At 39.8% G+C, this 21496-nt stretch overlaps 1 protein-coding gene across 5 annotated transcripts in view; it reads right to left on the bottom strand.

Annotated features, from left to right (window-relative positions):
- Positions 1-21496, bottom strand: part of GREB1 (growth regulating estrogen receptor binding 1) — a 159786-nt gene that overhangs the window by 48131 nt on the left and 90159 nt on the right. For 3 of the 5 annotated variants that reach the window (XM_019492721.2, XM_019492719.2, XM_019492720.2), the window contains exons 5-10: positions 13025-13207; positions 12549-12692; positions 7228-7356; positions 5104-5226; positions 2456-2593; positions 367-552 (exon numbers count right to left, since the gene is read on the bottom strand). In XM_019492721.2, the coding sequence (XP_019348266.1) occupies positions 367-552; positions 2456-2593; positions 5104-5226; positions 7228-7356; positions 12549-12692; positions 13025-13207 (903 nt within the window). The remainder of the gene's footprint in view (positions 1-366; positions 553-2455; positions 2594-5103; positions 5227-7227; positions 7357-12548; positions 12693-13024; positions 13208-21496) is intronic. The other 2 variants (XM_059729572.1, XM_059729573.1) reach the window with 2 other exon arrangements.

Genomic DNA, 21496 nt, shown 5'->3' on the forward strand with positions numbered 1-21496 from the left:
GACAAGCCCTGGCTAGTACCCAGCAGATATTATGGTCAATGTAAGTTAGAGCACATTTCAGCAAAATGTAAAACCAGGCCCCAGCAGCCCTAGACATAAGTGGAGTACACATATGCCAATCCTCAATTCATCCAGTGCTATCCATATAATATTCTGGCACTTCTGTATTGCCAGTGCCTCTCAACTTTACACCATCTGCAAGTATCATTAGCATACTCCAATTCCAAGTTCATTAATGAAAATATTAAATCACACACAAAAATAACCCTAAAGGAACTCAACTAGTAACTGCTCTTCAACGCATAGTTCCTTTTCATTCACCAATGGCAAATGTTTTACTTCTATACAGATGAAAAAAAACCTCACCTAGCTGAACAAGGTAGTAGACTGTTAGTAACAGCTGCATCTCCTCTGAGATTGGCTGTATTGTGGAAGCACCATACTGTTCATAAGCTCTAGATATAGACTGAGAATTTCTGTAGCAGGTGTACAAAAGTGGACTCACTATGATGTCATTAAGGTTCCCACAAAGATAAGGGAAGTTTCCATGACCTGTAAAATAAACAATATTTGCACTCACCAAATTAATTTAATGTGTATGAATCAAACAGTCTGCTATATGTTAGTACTCAGGGGAATCTGAAGAAACTGGTGTGATGGTATTCATTGGTTTATACCAGGGGTAGGCAACCCCTGGCATGCATGCCAGAATCTGGCATGCAAAGGCATTTTCCTTGGCACATGTGCCTTAGGGTGGACGGTGGGGAAGGAGCTGGTGATATCTTTTATATTGCCAAAACAAGGATCAGGCCCCTAGCAGCTTCTCCACCATCCACCCCTGGCACACCAACATCTTACAAGTTGAAACTGTGGGTGTTTTTGTCACTCTGCCCAAAAATTTTGCCGACCCCTGGTTTATACCTTGTGCAGCAATAGGTGATTTGAAATACTCTGCCTCGGTTTGTGGAGTCTTCGCCATGGCTATTTCTATCTTTCTTATTCTCGACACTGTACAGGAATCTACAGGATCCTATAGCACATTCATAACCATAGTATTCAACAATGTGACTAATTTGCTATGGTTTGCTCTCGCATCCTCTCCCTGGGGAAGAAGTGCATGTGTTGTAGCACTTAGTTTTGGCAGGCTGCTGGTAGGGTTTTGTATATGCTGCTCTACATTTTTGTTGGGAGAAGGCAAGTCAAAGAAATGTGTCTTGTACTTGCGGCAGAAAGTAATGAGGTTTGTAACGGTCATCATTTTGGTGTTACTGTATTTTTTCACATATAACATGCCCCCAGATAGAATATGCACCTTGTTTTTGAAAGGCATTATGGAAAAAAAATTCCAGTGTTATGGCTTAAAGCAAGGACAGAGCCTAATCTTCAGCTGACTGACCCTGCTTAACTAAAACACTAGCTGCTGTTGAAGACTGGTCTCCATAGATGGACCTCTAATCTTAAAAAAAGCTAAAGAGCTGTGAAATAGGAGACATGACCAGAAGCCCTATCAGAAAGCAAAATTCCCCTAAGAAAGGTTAGCTTCATTAGCCAAGACCATTAAAAAGGAGAGATGATTGTTAACACCTGTGAAATAAAGAACAATGGGCCATTAACTCAGTGACCCATTGATTCCCTCAGCAGGCTTAAGAGTAATACCAGAGCTCCTGCACTGTGAAGCAGGGATGAAAATAGGGTGTTTCTATCTTGGGCAAAAAATCAGCTTCCCCACTTAACACATGCACTCCAATGGGAGTAAAGAGGCTGTATGCAAGAAAATCTGGTACTTCGTTTGAAATCAGAATTTATGGTAGAGGTGATATCTTTCATTAGATCAACTAGATTTTTGCAAAAAACATTCTTTAATTGCAAGCTTTTGGGCACAAGCACCCTTCTTCAGGCATCGGAGAACTGATTGTAAAAGTTCTCTTTTTTCCTACACCTGAAGAAGGGTGTTTACGCCCAAAAGCTTGCAATCTAAGAATTTTTTTTTGCAAAAATCTAGTTGGACTAAAAAGATATCACCTCTACCATGAGTTCTACTTCCTTTTGCCTCTAGACCAATATGGCTACAATTTGGATACCTGATAGTTCATTTTGCACTCTTGGATGGGCCTCTGAGGAGCTCCATTTCCTGCACAGATGAGCTTTAACCCTTTACTACACATTCTCAATCTTTATAGGCACCCATCCATAACCTTTGTGAACTGACCAGCACCCCATTTCAAGAACCCATATATTTCTATAATGCTTACTTCCTCATATGAAGCTTAGGTAGTGTGGGGGGCTTAGAGTACAGGGGCTTTTTGATTGGCTTTTTAATTGAATTTTCACTGGTTGTCTTGTGATCATCAGGTTAATTAGTTAATATTTCTCAATAAAAATGCTATATTTATCACAGAACATATTAAATTGCCTTTAAAAGCAGATAGACTAAATATTGTCAGGATTTTATTACCTTTAAATATAACTGGCTTTGCTTTACATATTTTCAGCAAGTTGTCAGGAACTGAAACTTGTTCTCCAGAGGCCACCACTGGAGATGAGGCTGGTCCTATTAAAGCAGAATGTGGCAAAGATGACAAGCTTCCTCCATCTAAGAATGAATTAATGAAATTAATACAGTCAAGTAATATCTCGATGAAACAGAACTCACAATGTTGCTTTCTAACATCAGCCAACATCTGCACTCAGAATCAATGCTTCATTCCTTTTTTGTTGAAACACAAATGATACATGAACTGCTAATATACCTATATTATTACCTTAGCTTCCTTAAAATGATACCATTTCCAAAACCAAGTTTTACACATATCTAAAGACTACAAAATAAACAAGCACATGAGTGAAAGTATGAGTGCAATAATCCAGAGAAGCCTGCAAAACATTTATGGCCTATACATTTTGCATGACACAAATACATTTTGGTGCTGTGATTATAAACTGATGTTGTTATCAGTTCTTAGAAAGAGAAAATTAAATTCACTGAAGCCTATCATTAGTTTTTAACAGTAATCTTACTTCAAATATTAGCAGATTAAAAACACTATTTTAAGGGAAACTACTTAATTCTGGTGGATTATCTGTTTTATCAATTTTATCTTTATCTGAACTAAATGGCAACTGTGTAATCCATCAGGAAGAGAGGACATCTTTAGAGTTAACACCGAATACACTTTTTTACAAGTTAAATCAATAATGATAATGTGACAAACTGAACTCCGACATTCACTTTTATGGCTTAATTACTCATCAGAATGTTACATCCCTCTCAGTTTGCTTCTGGAGGAGAAAGATATCTCAGTCTAATAGAGACAAAATAGCATAAAAGTAAAAACTAGCTGATATACTGTGCATGAGAATTACTAGATACTCTCCACAAAGCTAGCTAAACATACTGGGCCACACTTGGGACTATTGCTCAGTTTAACACAGTGGCACCTTAACGGGAATCAATCTAAATTAGGACTGAACTGAAATTAAGAGAGCATGTTATAGTTTGGCCAATAATGAGCCTCTCTTTGGAATGACACTGATAGTGCCCTGGCCCACTGAAGTCAGTGGGAGTTTTATCATGGACTTCAATACATCCTAGATTTTGGACCAGCTCTCAAATGTATTTAGGCATCTAAAAAGACTAGCATTTACAAAAATCTCTTGGTCTGTACCTTATTTACTCGAATAGAAGATGACCCGGATTATAAAACAACTCCCCAGTAATTATACTCTATATATGGAAAATATATAAATTTGTTATACTTGTCCAGGGATAGAATCTAATTATTGTATGGTTGCCTTAAATTTGTCCCCCTTCCACTGCTACACTAGGGAAAAGAAATCTTGGGGGTCAGGTAGCCCCTTTGCCCTGTGCTTCCCCCCAACTTTTTCCCCTGGCAACCCCTTCCCCCTATTTTTATTGTCACACCCTGCTCTCCTTAAACACATGGAAGTAAGAAGCAAATTTGAAAACAATGACCTTGAAATTAAACACAGCTGTAGCAATTTGCATATTTTATCCATACACTTAGTTCAACACAAATTGATAAATATTACCTTTTTCCTAAATTGCTGTAAGTTTTAGCATAGGTTCTCCATAAACATACTTACAAGCAGCACCTTGGCACCTCCTTATACATAGTACAAACTAAGCATGATATTAATCCAAAGCCAAAGGCTCATGATTTACCATATAGTTTACTGGGCTGGGCCCCACCAGGGTCAACAGGATTTCAAGCCACAGTGACTCTACAGTTCAGCACTGCTCGCTATGTGTGTATGTACTCCAGATACCCCCCACTAAGGACCATGTGCTGATTCACTTCCACTTATAACTATTGTTGTTGTCATGAATCCTGTGATTAACCAAACATTTATAGGAAGATGAAGCACAGAGCAACCGGGTCCAGCTTCACCTCATGGAGGGCAGAGCTACACTAATCATATATGAGAGGCTGAGAGAGGGAGTGACAGGGGGATTCTGGGTGAACTGTTTGGCCTTATTTGGTGATGTTTGCATTTAAGGTTGGTGAAGAAACAGGAAACATTGGGAATAGGAAAGAAAGGCACAGCTCAGCTGTGGGAATGAACAAGTCAAAAGGTATGCAATGTAGCAGCTCATCATGACTTGAAAGAGTCAGCGCTGAGGGGGACTTCACTTAATAGGCATTACCATATATTTTATTAAGATGAGCTGCACTAATCTATCCTGGTATGAGGTTCCCAGCAAGTTTACCCAATATGAACCATTTATTTTATAATCATGCCCAGTGCTGACTGTATTTAATCAACTTTGTAGTTGTTTGCCATTGCTGAGCACATGCTATTTTTGGCAGCAGTTTAATTATAGACAATGTATTTAATGAGGTTTTCTTGCATGCAATTATAAGACAAGGGGCTTTTTTCCCCATGCCAATTTAGGGGGAAAACCTCACCTTTGATTTCAGTAATCATGGTAGTTACTGATTTCAGAGGGACTTCAGATTCCTATTACCTTCAAACAGCCTATTTGGCATCTTTCTGTATTTTAGTACATAAATATCTTCAATATTCTGGCCCTTCTTCCACTGTCTTTTAAACAAACAAACAAATTAAATCAGCATAGCTTACCATTTTTATTTTTATTTGGAATCTGTGGGTTGGGCTGCAAGTTCCAAGTTTCAGTAGATGATGGTGACTCTGGTGACCATCCTTTGTGGCGCTTTTTTGGAGGCCCTGAATTTGTTAATGTGCCTAAATAACATTAATAGTTTGGAAAATTATTATGATGCCAAGTGGATGAAAATATTGAATTTAATTTATTAACTTTCGTGCATGACATTCCAGTATTATTTTCATTGCTCAAGATCCTATATGCTAAGGACTGTACTAGATGGTAACAAATATTTACACAAACTCGCTAGTCTCAATGTAGTTCTTATTTTATTTTGCTCTGTTACACCACAGTAATGTGACCCATCTGTTAATTTGACCACAATGCACCTACTTTATAGCACAATTTACTCTGAGAGAACTGTATTAATAATATTTTAATATATTTTAATTGTAGATACCAAAAACATATACAGTTTCCTTGTACTCTGAGCAAACAGAGCTTGTGGGAAATATGGAATATAATTTTCAAAGATGCTGAAGTGACTGAAAAGCCTAAATTCCACTGAAAGTTAATGAACTTAGGTGAATTTGAAAATTCTACCTAGCATTATAATTTGGGACACAACTTACTAGCTCCAAACTCCATGTCAATTATGGATCCTGTCACTGTTCTGGGCCAAATTTCTACTGAAAGCTGTATTCTTTGGTTCCTGGGTTTTCTAATGCATTTCTGCCATGTCCCATGTTTAACGTTTTGATATTTCTACTCAATGGGAACTGAGGGTCTTCTAGGAGTTACTCAGCATCTTGCAGGAATGAGCTCTCAGGTTTTTCCTACTTTAATATGCCAAGGCATGAGCACATCTAGTTGTCCTGTCAAGACCAACTTTCTGGCAGAACTGTTCTTCCTATCTACAAATTCAAGCCTGCTTGCAATACAACAGGGAATAACCATTTAAACAATATTGTTCTCAGTGTAATTTACTGTGTGTGTGTATATATATATATATATATATATGTGTGTGTGTGTGTGTGTGTGTGTGTGTGTGTGTGTGTGTGTGTATATATATATACACACACACACACACACATGACTAATAAGTCTTCAGATTGAGAATAAAATAATTTTCAGGAAGATTCATCATAGTATTTACTGAAACAATAGGCTTTTATCCTTTAATTTGCACCACATGAGGGCAGTATATAGCCACGTGGCCTAGTTTCATTCATTTAACTTGGGGCATGATACGCTGCAGAAAAGCACAATTTCAGGATCAAAGCAATATAATGTGCTCATTTGGAAATCACCTATCCCTGCCAGGTTTAGTGCTGAGTTACCTACATGTTGACATTGAAATGTTATCTTAATTAAATCAGTTCACATTATAATAAGACACTCACGTACAAAGAAGTCAAATATTAAATGGTTATGAAATGTGAACTGGGATGAAACATATTAGCAGTGCAGTTTGTAAATGTTCACATTAAAATTAATATAAAGTATACAGAGAGAGATTATGACTATTTAATGAATATTAAGAATTTTCCAGCCCTAACAGCTTCATGGGATTTGTTCTGTTGATGATGAAAACTGGATAGCTGATGAAACACTACACTAAAGTAACCATTTTAGTGCAGTCCAAGGTGTAATGTGGATACTGTTTTAAAATATGGAACTAGTTGTTCAAGATTCATGTTTTTTCTCTGTAGGATCACATCCTTACTTAAGTAGTATACAATCAGTTTCTATCAAGCTTTTCCAGTGCCTTTTATTGAAGTTTAAAATCTGTTCTGGAGCAGCTGTTTCAAACTGACAAACACATTCTTCCAAAAGCCTGAATTCAGAGGCTGTTCTTTCCTCAAATTAAACAACCAAAAAGTAAAATATAATAAAAGAATAATAATACATATGCTGTTTTCTAGGAAAGCTGCATCAGAAAGTACATAAACACTTTTCATTGTTAGTTAGTAAGGAATAAAATATATTATTTACATAAAGACTCCTAGCATAATGTTCTCCTCTAAATACATAAGAGTTTGCATCCACTACACCCATTTATATAATGTTTCCACTTTACCTCAGGTAACTAAATCAGAATGTATAATTTAGATGAGTTGAAACAAAAAATCCAGAGGTACCTAACACTGAAGGTCTTGTCAGAGCTGACAGGCTATTTTTCACTAGATGCTGTTTGGGAGAACCTTTGCCATTGTAAACAGTTGGGCCAAATGCTGCTGTTGATGGGAGATGATCTGACATTGCACCTGCTGAGTTAGAAAAAAGGAATTATTTAAATAAATGTTTATAAAGGCAGCCCAGAGCTGATGGAAACAACTGATTAATTAAGGCTTAACTTCAGTGGACCTATGACAATTTGCATCAGCTGAGGTTCTGCCTCATAGCCATTACAATGCTGAACACAGCAAGCCCAATTTTGGTCTTATACCAGTTTTCTCTGTCGTTGCTTTTGGTTTACACCTAGGTGATATCCCAATCTTTCAAAAAAATCAACACATTCAGATCCTTCTACCCATGTTCACATGCCACATAAAGCTTTTTGCAAGATAGGACCATAAGTGAGAAGAATCAAGTGCTGTTGCTAACACCAATAAAAATAATTTTGAGCAAAATGCTGAATTTACTTTTATTCCAAACATCTTTATTTATTTTCAGTGAACAGTGTCACATTAAGAAGCAGGTAGATTTTCCTAAACCTAACTCTATTTTTCAGGAATTTAGCTTTTTATATGTTTAACTTTTGAAAATATAATTCAGCACTAGTGTCATAGGGATATAAGTGTTTTGTTATCCAGGGGCACCTATACACATGCAGTGAGGCTGCTCCAATGTGCTAATTAAAGGATCCCCTCCCCCTTCCCACTTCTGGAGCACATGTATAAATGCCCCAGGTTTTCAAACCCCAGCTGCTCAATATTTTTGAAGTCAGGTGGAGGAAATAACAACATCAGTGGAGTTGCCACAGTTCTTGGAATATCTACTACAGCCACAGGAAAATAGTGGGAGAGACCCTATCGGAAGAGGGACTGGAGGGGAAGGGAGTTCAGGAAGGGTGCTCATTCCTCAAAGGAGTGATCCTCAGAGCACATAAAAGATCCATTCCTGTATGCAGGAAAAGTGGTAAGGGGCCGGAAAGCCGTCTTGACTTACCATAGGAGTCAAGAAGTGCTTAAAAAAGAAAAAGGAGGCTTATGGATCGCGGAAACAAGGGATAGTCACCAAGGAAGAATACACAAGTATAGCCCGTATTTGTAGGGAGAGGATAAGGAAGGCAAGAGTGGCAACTGAGATCAGGTTGGTGACTGAAATCAAGGACAATAAGAATGGTATATAGGGAGCAGGAGGTATATAGGTATATTGGGAGCAGGAAGAAGACCAAGGGAAATGTGGGGCCCTTGCAGAACAGGACAGGACAGGACAGGACAGCTGACAACAGACAGTCAGGAGAAAGCTGAACTCTTTAAAGAATACTTTGCATTTGTGTTCCTGCATACAAATGGTGGTTGCCTGCCTGGTTAGATACTGGATGGATGTGGGCAGGGGGGAAGGCATTGACAACCAGTGGTCAGTTTTGAACTGGTGAGGGAGCACTTAGAGCAGCTGAATGTCTTCAAGTCTACACTCAAAAGTGCTGAAGAAATTGGCTGGAGTCATTGCAGGATCATTGGCGAAGGTATTGGAAGACTCGTGGTGCTCAGAAGTCCTGGGAGACTGGAAAAGGATCAATGTGGTGCCAATCTTTAAGAAGGGGAGGACAAAAGTTCCAGAAAACTATAGACCAGTTAGTTTGACTTCAATATGAGGTCAAATTTTGGAAAAACATTATCAAGAAGTCCATTTGTAAGAGACTGGCAGAAGGCATGATGCTAAAGAATAGCCAACAAGGTTTCATTACAGGGACGTCATGTCTGACGAACCTCATCTCCTTCTGTAATCAAGTAACAAACTGCTTAGATGTGGGAGATGCGGTTGATATCATATACTTGGATTTTTAAAAAGGCCTTCGATATGGTCTCCTATGAAGCTCTTATGAAAAAAAAACTGGGGGATTGTGGGCTAGCAGAGTCCAGTCAAGTTGGTTGGGAACTAGCTGAGGGGTTGAACCCTGAGAGTGTTAGTGGATTGGTCTGTATCATCTTGGCAGGAGGTGGGCAGTGGTTTCTTGCAGGGTTTGGTTTTTGGCCCCGTGTTGTTCAACATCTTTAGCAATGAGTTAGAAGCTGGAAAGGTGGGCAGAGTAGAACCAGATGCAGTTCAATACGGAAAAATGCAGTGTGCTTCATCTGGGAAGAAATAACCAGTGACATGAATATAGGTTAGGAGATGTCCTGGCCAGCACAATGGCTGAAAGGGACCTCAGGGTTATGGTTGATCACAAGATGAACATGAACCACCAGTGCAACATTGTAGTCAACAGAACTAGTAGCATACTGGGACGCATTAGCTGATGTGTCATGAGCAGGGCTAAGGAAGTGATACTTCCTCTCTACTCAGCAGTGGTGAGACCTCAGCTGGAGTACTGTGTCCAATTCTGGGCACTGCACTTCAAAAAAGACATGGTGAAGCTTGAAAAGGTCCAGAGAAGGGCTACAAGAATGATTAAGGGCCTGGAGGACAAGCCTTATGAGGAAAGACTAAGGGATCTAGGACTGTTCAGCCTGGGGTAGAGAAGACTGAGGGGGGACTTGGTGACCATCTATAAGTAGGTAATGGGTGAATATCGGGAGTTGGGAGAAAAATTGTTCACTAGGGTGCCCCAGGGGAGGGCAAGGCGCATAGGTGACGTGTAGGGGGTGCACGTGCACCCCCTGAGAGTGCTGGTTCCCCCCCTGAGAGCGAGCACTCCTGGCTTAGGCAGTGGGCAGGGGGGGTAGGCAGAGCGCTGGTGCCCCCTCAAGAGAAGTGCCATGGGCAGTGCCCAGTAAGCCACCAGCACTTACAGACTCGGCATCCAGCTGCCCCCCAGTCAGTGATCAACTACGGGGGATCCCCTCCCCCCCACCTCCAACACCGCCACGGCTACCTGCAGACTGTCCCCACTTGGCCCACCCTCGCTGCTAATGCCTGAGTCACCGCTTGCGGGCGGTCACCATGACCCCCAGCCTCAGGAGGCAAACGTTGCCTATGACAAGGAGCAATGGCCATAACTGTTAGAGGGTGGTTTCAGATTGGATGTAAGGAAGAACTGCTTTACAGTAAGGGTGACCAGAATCTGCAACAGACATCCCAAGGATGTGGTGCAGTCCCCAACCTTGGAAGTCTTCAAGAGGAGACTGAACAGACACCTTGCCGGAAACATTTGATCTCAGCAGTGTTCATGTCCAGAGCAAGGGAGTTGAACTCAATGATCATTCGAGGTCCCTTCCAGCCCTTAATTTCTATGATTCTATGAAGACATGAGGAAAAATACTTAGTATCTGAAAGCCTATCTGTATCCCTTTCAACTATATAGTGGGTCCAATAAAAGATATCACCCACAAAAGTCCTTGCCTTTAACACTTAAAATATTTTTGTCTTGTAAATAATACGTAAACTCTGAGATGACTTTAATTTGTATGAAATAAAAAAAATAAACCAATCTATCTGTTAGCAAAAGAAAAACAGAGCTTTTAAGCTAATTTACACATTATCTAAGTGAAAAGGATTCTGGTTTTATCATAAAATTAACTGGAACAGCGGAACAAACTGAAATCATGCTAATTTCTAAAGCAGTTGTCATCTGTGAGTAGATAAGAAGCAGCTGCAAAATGGTAAAGCCGATTTTCATCACTTTTAAATAAATGGACTCCTAAGATTTGAGTAGCCTTAGTGAGCTTGTTGATAACTAAATTCCAGAAAAGAAATATTTAGTACTATTTAACTATCTATAAATCCTTCATCAATTTATCTGAAAAAAAGAGCTAGTATTGAAAAAGTTTTCAAGGTGTCATTCATTTTCTCTATAGCTATAACATTATACTAGTTCCTTGATTTATGGAGCCTCTCTAAATCACCTCATGTTTGCTCATTCTGTTTTATTCTGTACTTTACAATATTTTTTTCAGATTCTTTCCACTTCCACCAATATACACATACATGCACTCAAGATAGTAAATGAGACTATTTGGGAACTCAAAGGCTAGGGACAGAAATTGCACATAAACTGATATAAGTGATTACAAACCGGTTCAAATCTGTAAACGCAACAGAAGTTCAGTGCATATAAACTGTGCGAAGCTTCAATCCCTGATTCGATTTGGTGAAGATTCAGCCCGATGCAGTGGCCAAATCTCCGAATCAAATCAGAGAACACTTTAATCTCTCTGAATTGATTTAGATCCCTTCAAATTGATTCAGACAGATTCAGTGATTCGGACGTAGATATAGCTTTAAATGTTTTTTCTATATACCTCTAGGTAGCAGGGGCTCTGAACACTGCGGTGCTGGGGCAGACGCAGCATCTCACAGAAGCACGGGGGCTCCCCAGCATGCTCAACAGCAGACCTGGAAGTAGACCAGAAGCACTTCCAGCCCACTTCCTGGTCCACCAGGGAGTGCACGGGGGGGGCTCCCTGCACCCTCTCAGCTTGGTGACTGGTGCCTCGGTGCCTCCTGGGTCTGGGTGGAGCACCTGAGGTCCCCCTGTGGGCAATCACTGAGCCAGGGAGGCATGGGGGCCCCCCCAGCGCACTCCCTGGCAGACCCAAAAGTGGACCAGAAGTCCACTTCTGGGTTTGCTGCTGAGCACGCTGGAGAGCCCCCCATGCTCCTGAGGGACACTACATGTGCCCCAGCACTGCAGCGATCATGAGCCATGCTGCTACTTCAAGGTATGTAGAAAAAAACTTTTAAAGCTGTGCCTTTGTCTGAATTGCTGAATCGCCGAATCAGCACTGAATTGTCAGATTCGGACAATTTGAATCAGGGATAGTGATCCGAATCAACAGATTGAATCACTGTCCCTGATTCGGATCGAATCCAAATCTAAATCAAATAGGGCCCATTTCATACAGCGCTAATATAAACCACTTTTAAAATGGCTGAAACCAATTTAAGATAAACCCAGATGGATGTAGTATCAGACCTCACTGATTTAGGTTCAATCAATTTATTGAACTTCTGTCCAAAATCCCTTCCAGATTCAAGTTAACTCATAGTCCCCCAGCATCACAGGATTCATTGCACCTCCCCTGCAAAGCCCACCTTGCAGGGTAAGCGGGTTAGCCTAGGCTCAAGCTGTCTGCTCCAGCTGAGCAAGGAGATATGCTCTAGTGCCCCCCGGCTTCCAGCCTGGGCCCCTGCAGGCATGTGGCTGCATTTCCAGAATCAAAAGTGAATGTCTGTTCATTTCCTAATTGGTTTAATCTACACAGTTTAGACTAACCTGCAAAGATTGAATTGTTTCAGCCTCGAGCTTTTTGACTGTCTGTACTTAACCAAAGGTTTCCTTTCTAAGTGTTACCTGTTTGCTGAGTCCCAGATGGAGTATTTGGGTTTGTAGCTGAAACCGGGTCACTTGTGATGGTTACAGATGGGCCTGAACTTTCTGGAGGTTGGAACAATGCACTTGAACAGGTACTGGATGAAGACTGTCGGCCTCTGAATTCTACGGGGAAAAAAGACTCTTCTTACCCATTGAGAATGGTTGCATTAATGCTTTGTCTTTGCAACCTTGTGTAAACAATTTGAAATATGAACAATTTTGATCCAGATGTCACAATATTTAGAAAAGAGGCACTGCTAGATTGTCCAACATGTTATCTTTCTATTACGCCAATCAACTGGCTTCTACGCCACTCTTTAGCAATTGCCTCACTTTAAAGAGTCTCTCCTCTGTCTATCTGATTATCTGAGGTTTGTCTCAGATGCTGACCTCACTGGTATCTAAGCTTGGCAGATGAAAACCAGAGCTCCAACTAGACAGCTTCATGATCTTACCTGCCCCTTTCCAGCAGATTACAGACCCTTTGGTAAGTGCTCCCTGTGCATTTCTAACCAGATAATACTTTAAGTGTTTCTGTTTCTTGGGTTGAGTGGTCAGTTTAAGATTGATGTGATTGGAAAATTCCGTAAAGTAGCAGAAGCCCTTCTTGCCACAGCCAACACAATTGCCAGAGAAACCTGACAAAATAAATAATAGACAAGATCTGGTTAAGATAGACAGGTCACTGATAACAGCATGCAGACACAGTTCTTCCTTGGAGACAGTAAGCATTTGTAGAAAAGCAATCTACTACAAACATTTTCTTACTGAAAAAAAATAAATCAAACCCTAATTGAAGTTGGCTTTTGGGTTTTCTAACTAAAGCTTCACTGTGAATAAATGGCCTAGCTTCATAGTCTCTGTTTACATTTTCCATTGCCTCACACTCTGAAAAAAGTCCCATTTGACAATTATGATCTGGCTATGAAACAGGTTTATTAGAAAATGTAGGCCCTGGGTAGACAGCACATAAGCATGAGTTTCTGTGTGTGAATCCAGCTCTACTCAAGACAGCACTGAGCATGTGCTTAACTTTCAGAAAGTGCTTATGCCCAGCTGAGCTAAAATATGTGCCTAAGAGCTCACATTAATATGGCTGCTTTCCTGACAGAGCTGTATAAAAGAAATGTAGCAAATCCTTCTTGTGTTGTCAGCTAATACAGATGCCCCAAATTCTGTGCCTGGTTTGCATTAGGCTTCTGCAATAGCTACGAATTTGGTTATAATTATTTACTCAGGAACAAAGTGCCTGGAGCTGTACATGGCATGGAACAAATGTGTTCCTGCTGCCCTTCCACATGCCGCACTCCCAGTTACTTTGCACCGTTTCCTTGAATGGAATTCCTCACACAGAGCAACTGCAGGTTTAATCCAGTTTCTATTTGAAGAAGTATTTCTGTAAGAAGCAGAATAACACTAATGGGTTCATTTGTACTCTCTTCTACGATAGGATTATACTTCTTGATGTTTTTCAATCTGTTTCTACAAGAATTGTTACTGGATCAATATGCACTACATTTAAGCTAGTCCTGTTGTTCTCTCTTCCAGGCACCAGTACCACACGCTTCAAAAGATGGTATAAGAAACCCAATGATAGGAAATTTCTTCCTATTACCTCCTCAGATAATGGCTTGCTTATGCCTGGAAGCCTGAATATTTTCTTTTCCTTTATTCCTATGTGGTACTGATGCCAGTGTGTCATTACCCATAGAAAAGTTTAATCTGTTTTGGAATCCTAGACACTTGGTCTAGAAAATCATGGAAAAACTCTCATATAGAGTGAGACTGAAAAGATTGGGAGGCCACATCCACACGAGTATGGACATGCGGTATGTGGTGCCACAGACCTGTCTGCAGCGCCACACACCGCACATGCAAGCATTTCCCACACTGGTCCTTGCAGGGCATAGGGGATTGACCACAGGAGATCTTAGGGTTAAAAAACCCCACGCCTTAAAAAAGTGCTCTACTGAAAGGAAGTGACCTTTGGACTTGTAGACCTTTAGGTGAAGTATGAATCTTTTGATTTATAGCGTGGTGTTTTTAGTAGGCCGTAGGCATTGTTAAGTTAGGTTCAGTTAGCATAAGTTAGGCTAAGGGAAGGAACTCTGAGTCACGAGAAAGACAAGCTTCTCAGGAAGGCTAGCCTGGTCTTAGGAGGTCAAATCTTGATGAAGGCTTCAGGTTGGTGTTTTCCTTTTTGACTAACAGGATAACACAGGGACATCTCCTTTCTGACCATATTTGTCAACCTTTTCATCAAATAACACTGTAAGCCTTTACTGAGAAGGGGGGATACAGGGATTCAGTATTCTTAAAATGTGTTCCTCCTTCACACTTTGCAGAGGTTTCCATCTGCAGGTGTTAAGAGTTCCACACCTATTTGAATTTATTTCCCAATTTTAGGACTTTGAGATTAAATGACAGTAAATTATAAGATTTCTTGTTTGCTAAATTGATGTGACTATAGATATTTTTGTGTGATGCATTATTTGTGCTGCCTTCTTATTTATTTGCTAGCAATATTCATTTTTGCAGAATGTTATTAGAATTTGCGGTGGATTAAAACATTAGAAAATTCATTTTCCTGGAAACAAAGGGGCTTGTCCCCGGATTCCTTGGGGTGAGGTGAACAGACCTGTCCATGGATCATAAAAATATTCTGACTTACTGTAGTTAAAGCAAGCTTAAATTTTGGGGGAAAAAATTAAATGTCATGCTTCAGTTCCTGATTGGTGGGGATTAAGAAGAGAACTAATATGTGGGACAGGTTATTATATGTAGTATGATGTTGCTTACATCTTCCTGCTAGCAAACACAGGCATTGACCATGAATCTGATCTGGTATGCCAGTTACTGTGTTCCATTATGTTGTGGTCATGATATCAACAGGTAAATTATTCCTATATAAAAAACATTTAATTGTAACGGTTTTTTACCCTTCTGTTTCACTGAATCTTCTTTTCTCTTCTAGATTATGAGAAAAATTAAACGAGCACTTGACCTTCCTTCTCACTTCCCCTATTTTGTTACTATATATACCTCCATCTTGTCCTTCATATTCACCTCTTATCTAATTTGAAGAGTCCTCCATCAAGAGACTATTCTCCATATGGAAGCTTTTCTACATAGAAGCTTGACTCCAATATTGTCTCACCCCATCTTTGAAGGTCTTCTCTCTTACTTCTTCTGAAATAGGGCTGAACCCATTATTCCAGGTAAGAGTATATAATTAATTTATATGGCATCATTATAATTTAATTATTGCTTTCTACCCCATTTTTATACACTTCAGCTGTTTCTTTGCTTGTTTGACAATGACTGAATATTAAGCAGAGGCCTCCCCTGAGCTATCTGTAAAGAGAACCACATCCTTCCTGGTCAACCAGACAATCAAGAGGCTTGGGAAGGATTTTGTCCTCCCCTCCACAAAGCACTTCTTGAGGGGATCATACTCTACCAAATCTTCTTACAAGGTAAAAAACTGAAGTTAATGGCAAAACTCTCTCAGTTTCAGTGGATACAGGATAAAGTCCATAGTTTAATAAACAATAATGTGCAAACAATATTCAAAACACACATTTCAGGCAAATTAAACTTTCATATTAACAGTCAACGCTCTTGCTCTTCCAAGGTAAAAGTGAAACATAATGCTCTGTAAAAGCCTGCTCTGAAGGAGTACTCAGGAAAAGTACTGTTAGATTACAGTCTGGTCACTCCCTTTATCAGTGCCTTACTGATTCAACAGAACTTACTAAAGATCTAAATGCACGTGCATTCTATGAGAACAAAGTCCTTTTGCAATGGCATAAGAAGCTGATCTGGTGCCTGGGGTAATACCTACGGGAGAGCAGAGGTTGGGGGGAAGGGATGCTGCAAGACACAGGTTCCAAGAGCTGGACTGGGGGAGGCACAGGTCCAGCAGCCAGACAAAAGGACAGCAGCCTTACCCAGATGTGAACTTCTAAATAGTCCTGGTTGAGCTGCTGCCACCATATGTCCTCTCCCCAACCTGACTACTGTTCTTAAATCAACAGCAGCTGGGAGCAGCTTCAGAGTTCCCAGCATGACAATGCTGCCAGGATGCAGACTCTGTGGGATGGGGGGGAATCTGGCACCCCTCCTAATTTGGTGCCTGGAGTGGGTGCCCTGCTCATCCACCCCTAATTATACTATGCCCTTTTGCTAGGGAAATGTTGGAATTGAAAAGTATTGAATGATGCCCATTGTATCTTAAATTCTGGTAGAGAGGTTGGTGAAGGTCATTTTACTTAGCTGAAGACAACAGTAAAAGAAAACAAAAATAAAACAGATGCTGTTAAAACTGAACTTGTTTGTGTGGATCTTAAGCATTTTAGTCCTCATGAAGGTGCATCAGTTGGATATAACATCTACTGTTTATCAACAGAATACAGTGGGCCCAACCAACAGCAGCGCAAATTTCCTTACACTGCTGCCCACTATTTTTCCCCCAGATCTGAGCTCAGACAGACCATTTGCTAGGACAAAACAGCAGTCTGTGCCTATTCTATCCTTCCTACCCACCAGGCTGCCAACACTGATGAAGGACATGCTCACCCATGGGAGCAAGACATCTTTAAACATGGACATCAAAAAGCCTCAGTAGGGTTATTTCATGCTCAAGTCACTACCAAGCAAGGACACACTCAAGCTAGAAGTGAGTTTCAGTTGAAATGTTCCATAGCCCTTTCTGAACTCCTCCAGAGAGCTAGTCATGTGAGACTTATTAAAAATATTACCCTTCACTTAGCACAGTTTACACACAAGAGCAGTTAAGCATCTCTCATGCATCTACTATTGAATACTTTTTCTAAAAAGGACTTAAGAGAGCACTGTTTAGAGTTGCCTTTGTAAGAAAACCATTTTCAAAACTACACCTATCATTCCTCCCCACCACACTCCCAAACCACCTTCCAACTTCTCTGTGCTGTTCTTTCACTCCTGTAAGTTCCCTGCAAGACCATTTCCCCCTATTGTTACTCAGCTTTCATTGACAAAAGCTGATTTCACTGATACATTTTAGCTGTAGCTTCAGAATGGTAAGACAATGCTTTTATTACAAGGATGTGTGTAAGTAAGCCACGATGTATCAGCTAAAGATTGCACTAGTGTAATGGGGAAGATAAAAACAGTCAAATGATGGTAGGCCCTCATCTTACAGATAAGAAATCCTAAGAAGGTCTAATTTTATTAATGTGGATATTGATTTCAATGCATGGTGAAATACAGCTGCCCTCTATTACTATTTACTACTGTATGGGTAATTCCTAAATTAAATTATAATATCAACCTTGTAATAATGCAATATATGACAATAGGCTTGTACACACTGATAAGTCAAATAGTTCATAATCCTTTTCTTTTTTGCGTGCCTTCTATATGCCAGGTCTGGTATTATCAGTCAACAGAGGGACAGGTAGTTTCATAAGCAAGCTAAATCAAATAGGCTTCCATACATTAAAGAAAGGGCAAAGGTCAGGGGATTCAGGGCAAATATAAGGTGTCCCAATTTATCTATGTCATCAGATTGATTTCACAAGAGAATTAGTGATCAATACATGGAGTTAGAGGATAAAAGCCTTTCCCCTCTGGGTCACCAGTTCAAATCCAGTCTCATTCTGCAGACTCAATGCTGCTAACCGTCAGAAGTCAGTGGCTTATGTGAATGAGTTTGGTTGAATCTAATCACATCCCATCCCCTATTCAAAGAAGCAATACCCCAATCAGCATCCCGCAATCAGATAGAGAAGATGCATAAAAAACTGAAAGAGCATGAAGAATTCTTACAAAAGTACTGGCCCCTCTGTATCAGGTTTAAGTCATGTTGGCAAGACAGCATTTGTTTGTACGGCCCTTGTTCTATGGTAGAAAAGAGGACTTCAGTGCCTTGGAATACCAATCTAACAGTTTTCAGGAATCTGACTGGCCAAAAATTTGCCACTAAAACTTCTATGAGCAAAAACTGGGTTTCTGACTAAAGGATTTTGGGGGGAGGAAAGTCTGCCTCCCTCAAGAAATTTCTGTTTGGCACCAGAAAGGCCAAACCCAAAGTATTGCAGGTTTTGGATTCTGCAACAAAAACTTTAAATTTTCCAATGAAAGATAGCCATTTACCGCCCAGTACTATTCATGAGAAGCTAACAATCAAGTCTTCACGATAAGCTTTCATTTTTCAATGCTGGTCTGTTTAATTCCACCCAAAGGATTGAAGTTCCATCTTTTCTATAATAAGGTCAGGCCAGAGCACTCCTCTGAATTGGGGGTTTTTTTTTTTCCAGAATAATGAGCATAGTACCATTGTTGTGCATTACAAACAGCAACAGCAAAAGCACAGCACTTCCCACTCAAACTTCATCTGCAATCTGTATGACAAACAACAAGCAAACTAATCTTTTCCACTTTATTATTCTGGTTTCCCCACTATCTACAAAAATGTATTTCTTATTACTAGCAATAAAAATAGGGAGGAGCTATACAGCTGTTGGCACTCTTTGGGAGAAAGATGAAAACAAAACTTGCATTGTTTATCTCCCGTCCCACCTCAGGGAATGATAACTGAAAGAAAAACACATAGAGCTTTTAGGGCTTAGCTGAATTTAATGGGGAGCTAGTGAAATCTGAGGCCCCAATCACAATGGTGATACCTGTTTCATATCATATCAGGTCTCCAAACACAAAGAAATGACCTCTTTAATGGTCAAATACTGAGAATTCCCTGTAGAGTTTTGACGTCAGGGATCTAATTGTGATCAATATAGATAAGCTGGTGCAATAATCAGGAGCCTTTCTTGGAACAAACTAAGGTGACAATTTTTTTAAAAACCTTTATTTTTGATGGATGGGGAAAAAACCCATTTGTTTCCCCACAGAAGGGGCCTTTCCAATGGAATAATAGTTGGAATAGTAAAAATTCATTAATTCTCTAATAGAAATGGCACATGAATCACAAGAACACTTCTATTTTGAAGGGTTAGGCAACTATTTAACATAATCAATAAACCAATCCCACACATGCCTGACAGGCATATCAACAGCCTGTCATGGAGACAAGACCAGGCATCAAAAGACCAGTCAGGAAGCTACCAAGACACTTCCTGGACAGGTTTTTCTTCTGCAGCTTTATTATGACCAAGAGGCAAAGCTACAAACTGTTCTGGAGCCAGTACAGGAGTCATCAGGAAACTACTAATCTATTTCATGAGCATGTGTTGCCTCCAAATAAACTCCTTTTGGATAATCTAAATTAAATGCTGAACAATATCCCCCCTGATATAAATGCAATCAACCCAGCAATGAAACACCAAAAGAGCCAAAAGAAAGTGAGATGTCTGTATTTACAAACACTGCACTTAATTCTGCCAAGTGCTGAGTACCTCCTTGAAAGTGCCAGATGCCATTACCTGAGTCACTATTTCTAAAGAATTTGGGGCACCATTTTCTACTTTGCTTAAAAATACCAGTGACAGTGGCCAAGATTTTACAAAGGAAAATAGTTGTAAGCCTCCAGACTACAAAACAAACCTGCTATTTTCTTTTTTCAAAAGCAGTCACATGAAAAGAGCTTTTCATGGCTATAACAGTTTATCAGCTTGAATCTAGCCCACAACAACATGGTCCCCATGTCCAGCAAACAAGGGATTGAAAACAAGTATAGTCATCTCTCTTATTCCATTAGTGATACACAAAACTGTTTGGCTGGTGAGATATTGTATGCCTAGATCCTAGCTTCACTTACATGGGTTTTTCCCTGCTATAGCTATATAGAATCCAATAAAGTTAATCCTCATTTAGACCAGTTTATGTGAGAACAGAATCAAATAACCTTTGTAAATCTGACCAGACATTGGTAACATACCATCACACCACCACCAAATTAACAGACTGCATCATAATCTCTGTCAAGCTAAAATCAAGAATGACGCTTTGCTTCTAGTTTTGGTGGACTTGACTCTGCATAATAGCTGCTTTCTGGGGGGAGCTTATTCCAGGTGTTGCAGAGGCTAGTCTACTGCTTTACTAAAATGTTTCACAAAGGCAAAGCATTCAATTTATGGGTGTTTAAGTGTGATAAAAATATCAAAAATAAACTGATAAATAGCTTCAGGAAACTACAATAGTATTAACTAAATAATCTGAAGACACAAGTAGCATAAAAAAACATTAGTTATGTTTCTTATTACCCCTTTCTGTAGCATTGCAATTAACAAATCTACTGCTTCCTCTGTGCTAACAGCCTAAGGACCTTAAGCTGTTAATAGTGCTAGCAGTGAATGAATTGAGTGGTACAACATCCCTGTCTGTATCTTTAAAATGACAACACTTTGCTGATTTACAAGCCTCTTAATTCCTTTACAATCACTGGTCAATTGTAGTGTGACCAATCCAAGTCAGCAGGATCACGTGGTGAAAGTAGTCACTGTACATGAAGGTACCCTATGCATCTTCACACCACCCTGCTATCCCAAATATCTTTAAGATCTATTCAAATTGGTATGAGTTTGCATCACATCCCTCAGTATTTGTTGAAGTGCAATGACTCCGATGCTTTCTCAATCAACAGCAAAGCAAACCCAGTGAAAAATACATTCCTTTTTGACACTATCGTTACAGTTTGGTATTGCACATACAGAACAAAGCACCACTCTTGAGGCTAGCAAAGGAAATGCTGCATATCAAACCTAAAAGTGCATGAAAGAAAACATAATTCTCATTATTTTATGTATCACTCCATGTAATTACATAAGGTCCAATTTTATCATGTTCATATTTGGCTGATGCATCCATGTGATTCAGAGATATAACAATTTTTCAGCAGTACTCTTGATGATAAAAAGTGTCCTGTTTCAATGGAAAACCTCTCATTGATATCAACAAGCTTTGGTTCATGTTCAATGCTATTAAAAGAG

This window comes from Alligator mississippiensis, chromosome 1 (genome assembly GCF_030867095.1).
Source record: "Alligator mississippiensis isolate rAllMis1 chromosome 1, rAllMis1, whole genome shotgun sequence".
Taxonomy (NCBI): Eukaryota; Metazoa; Chordata; order Crocodylia; family Alligatoridae; genus Alligator; species Alligator mississippiensis.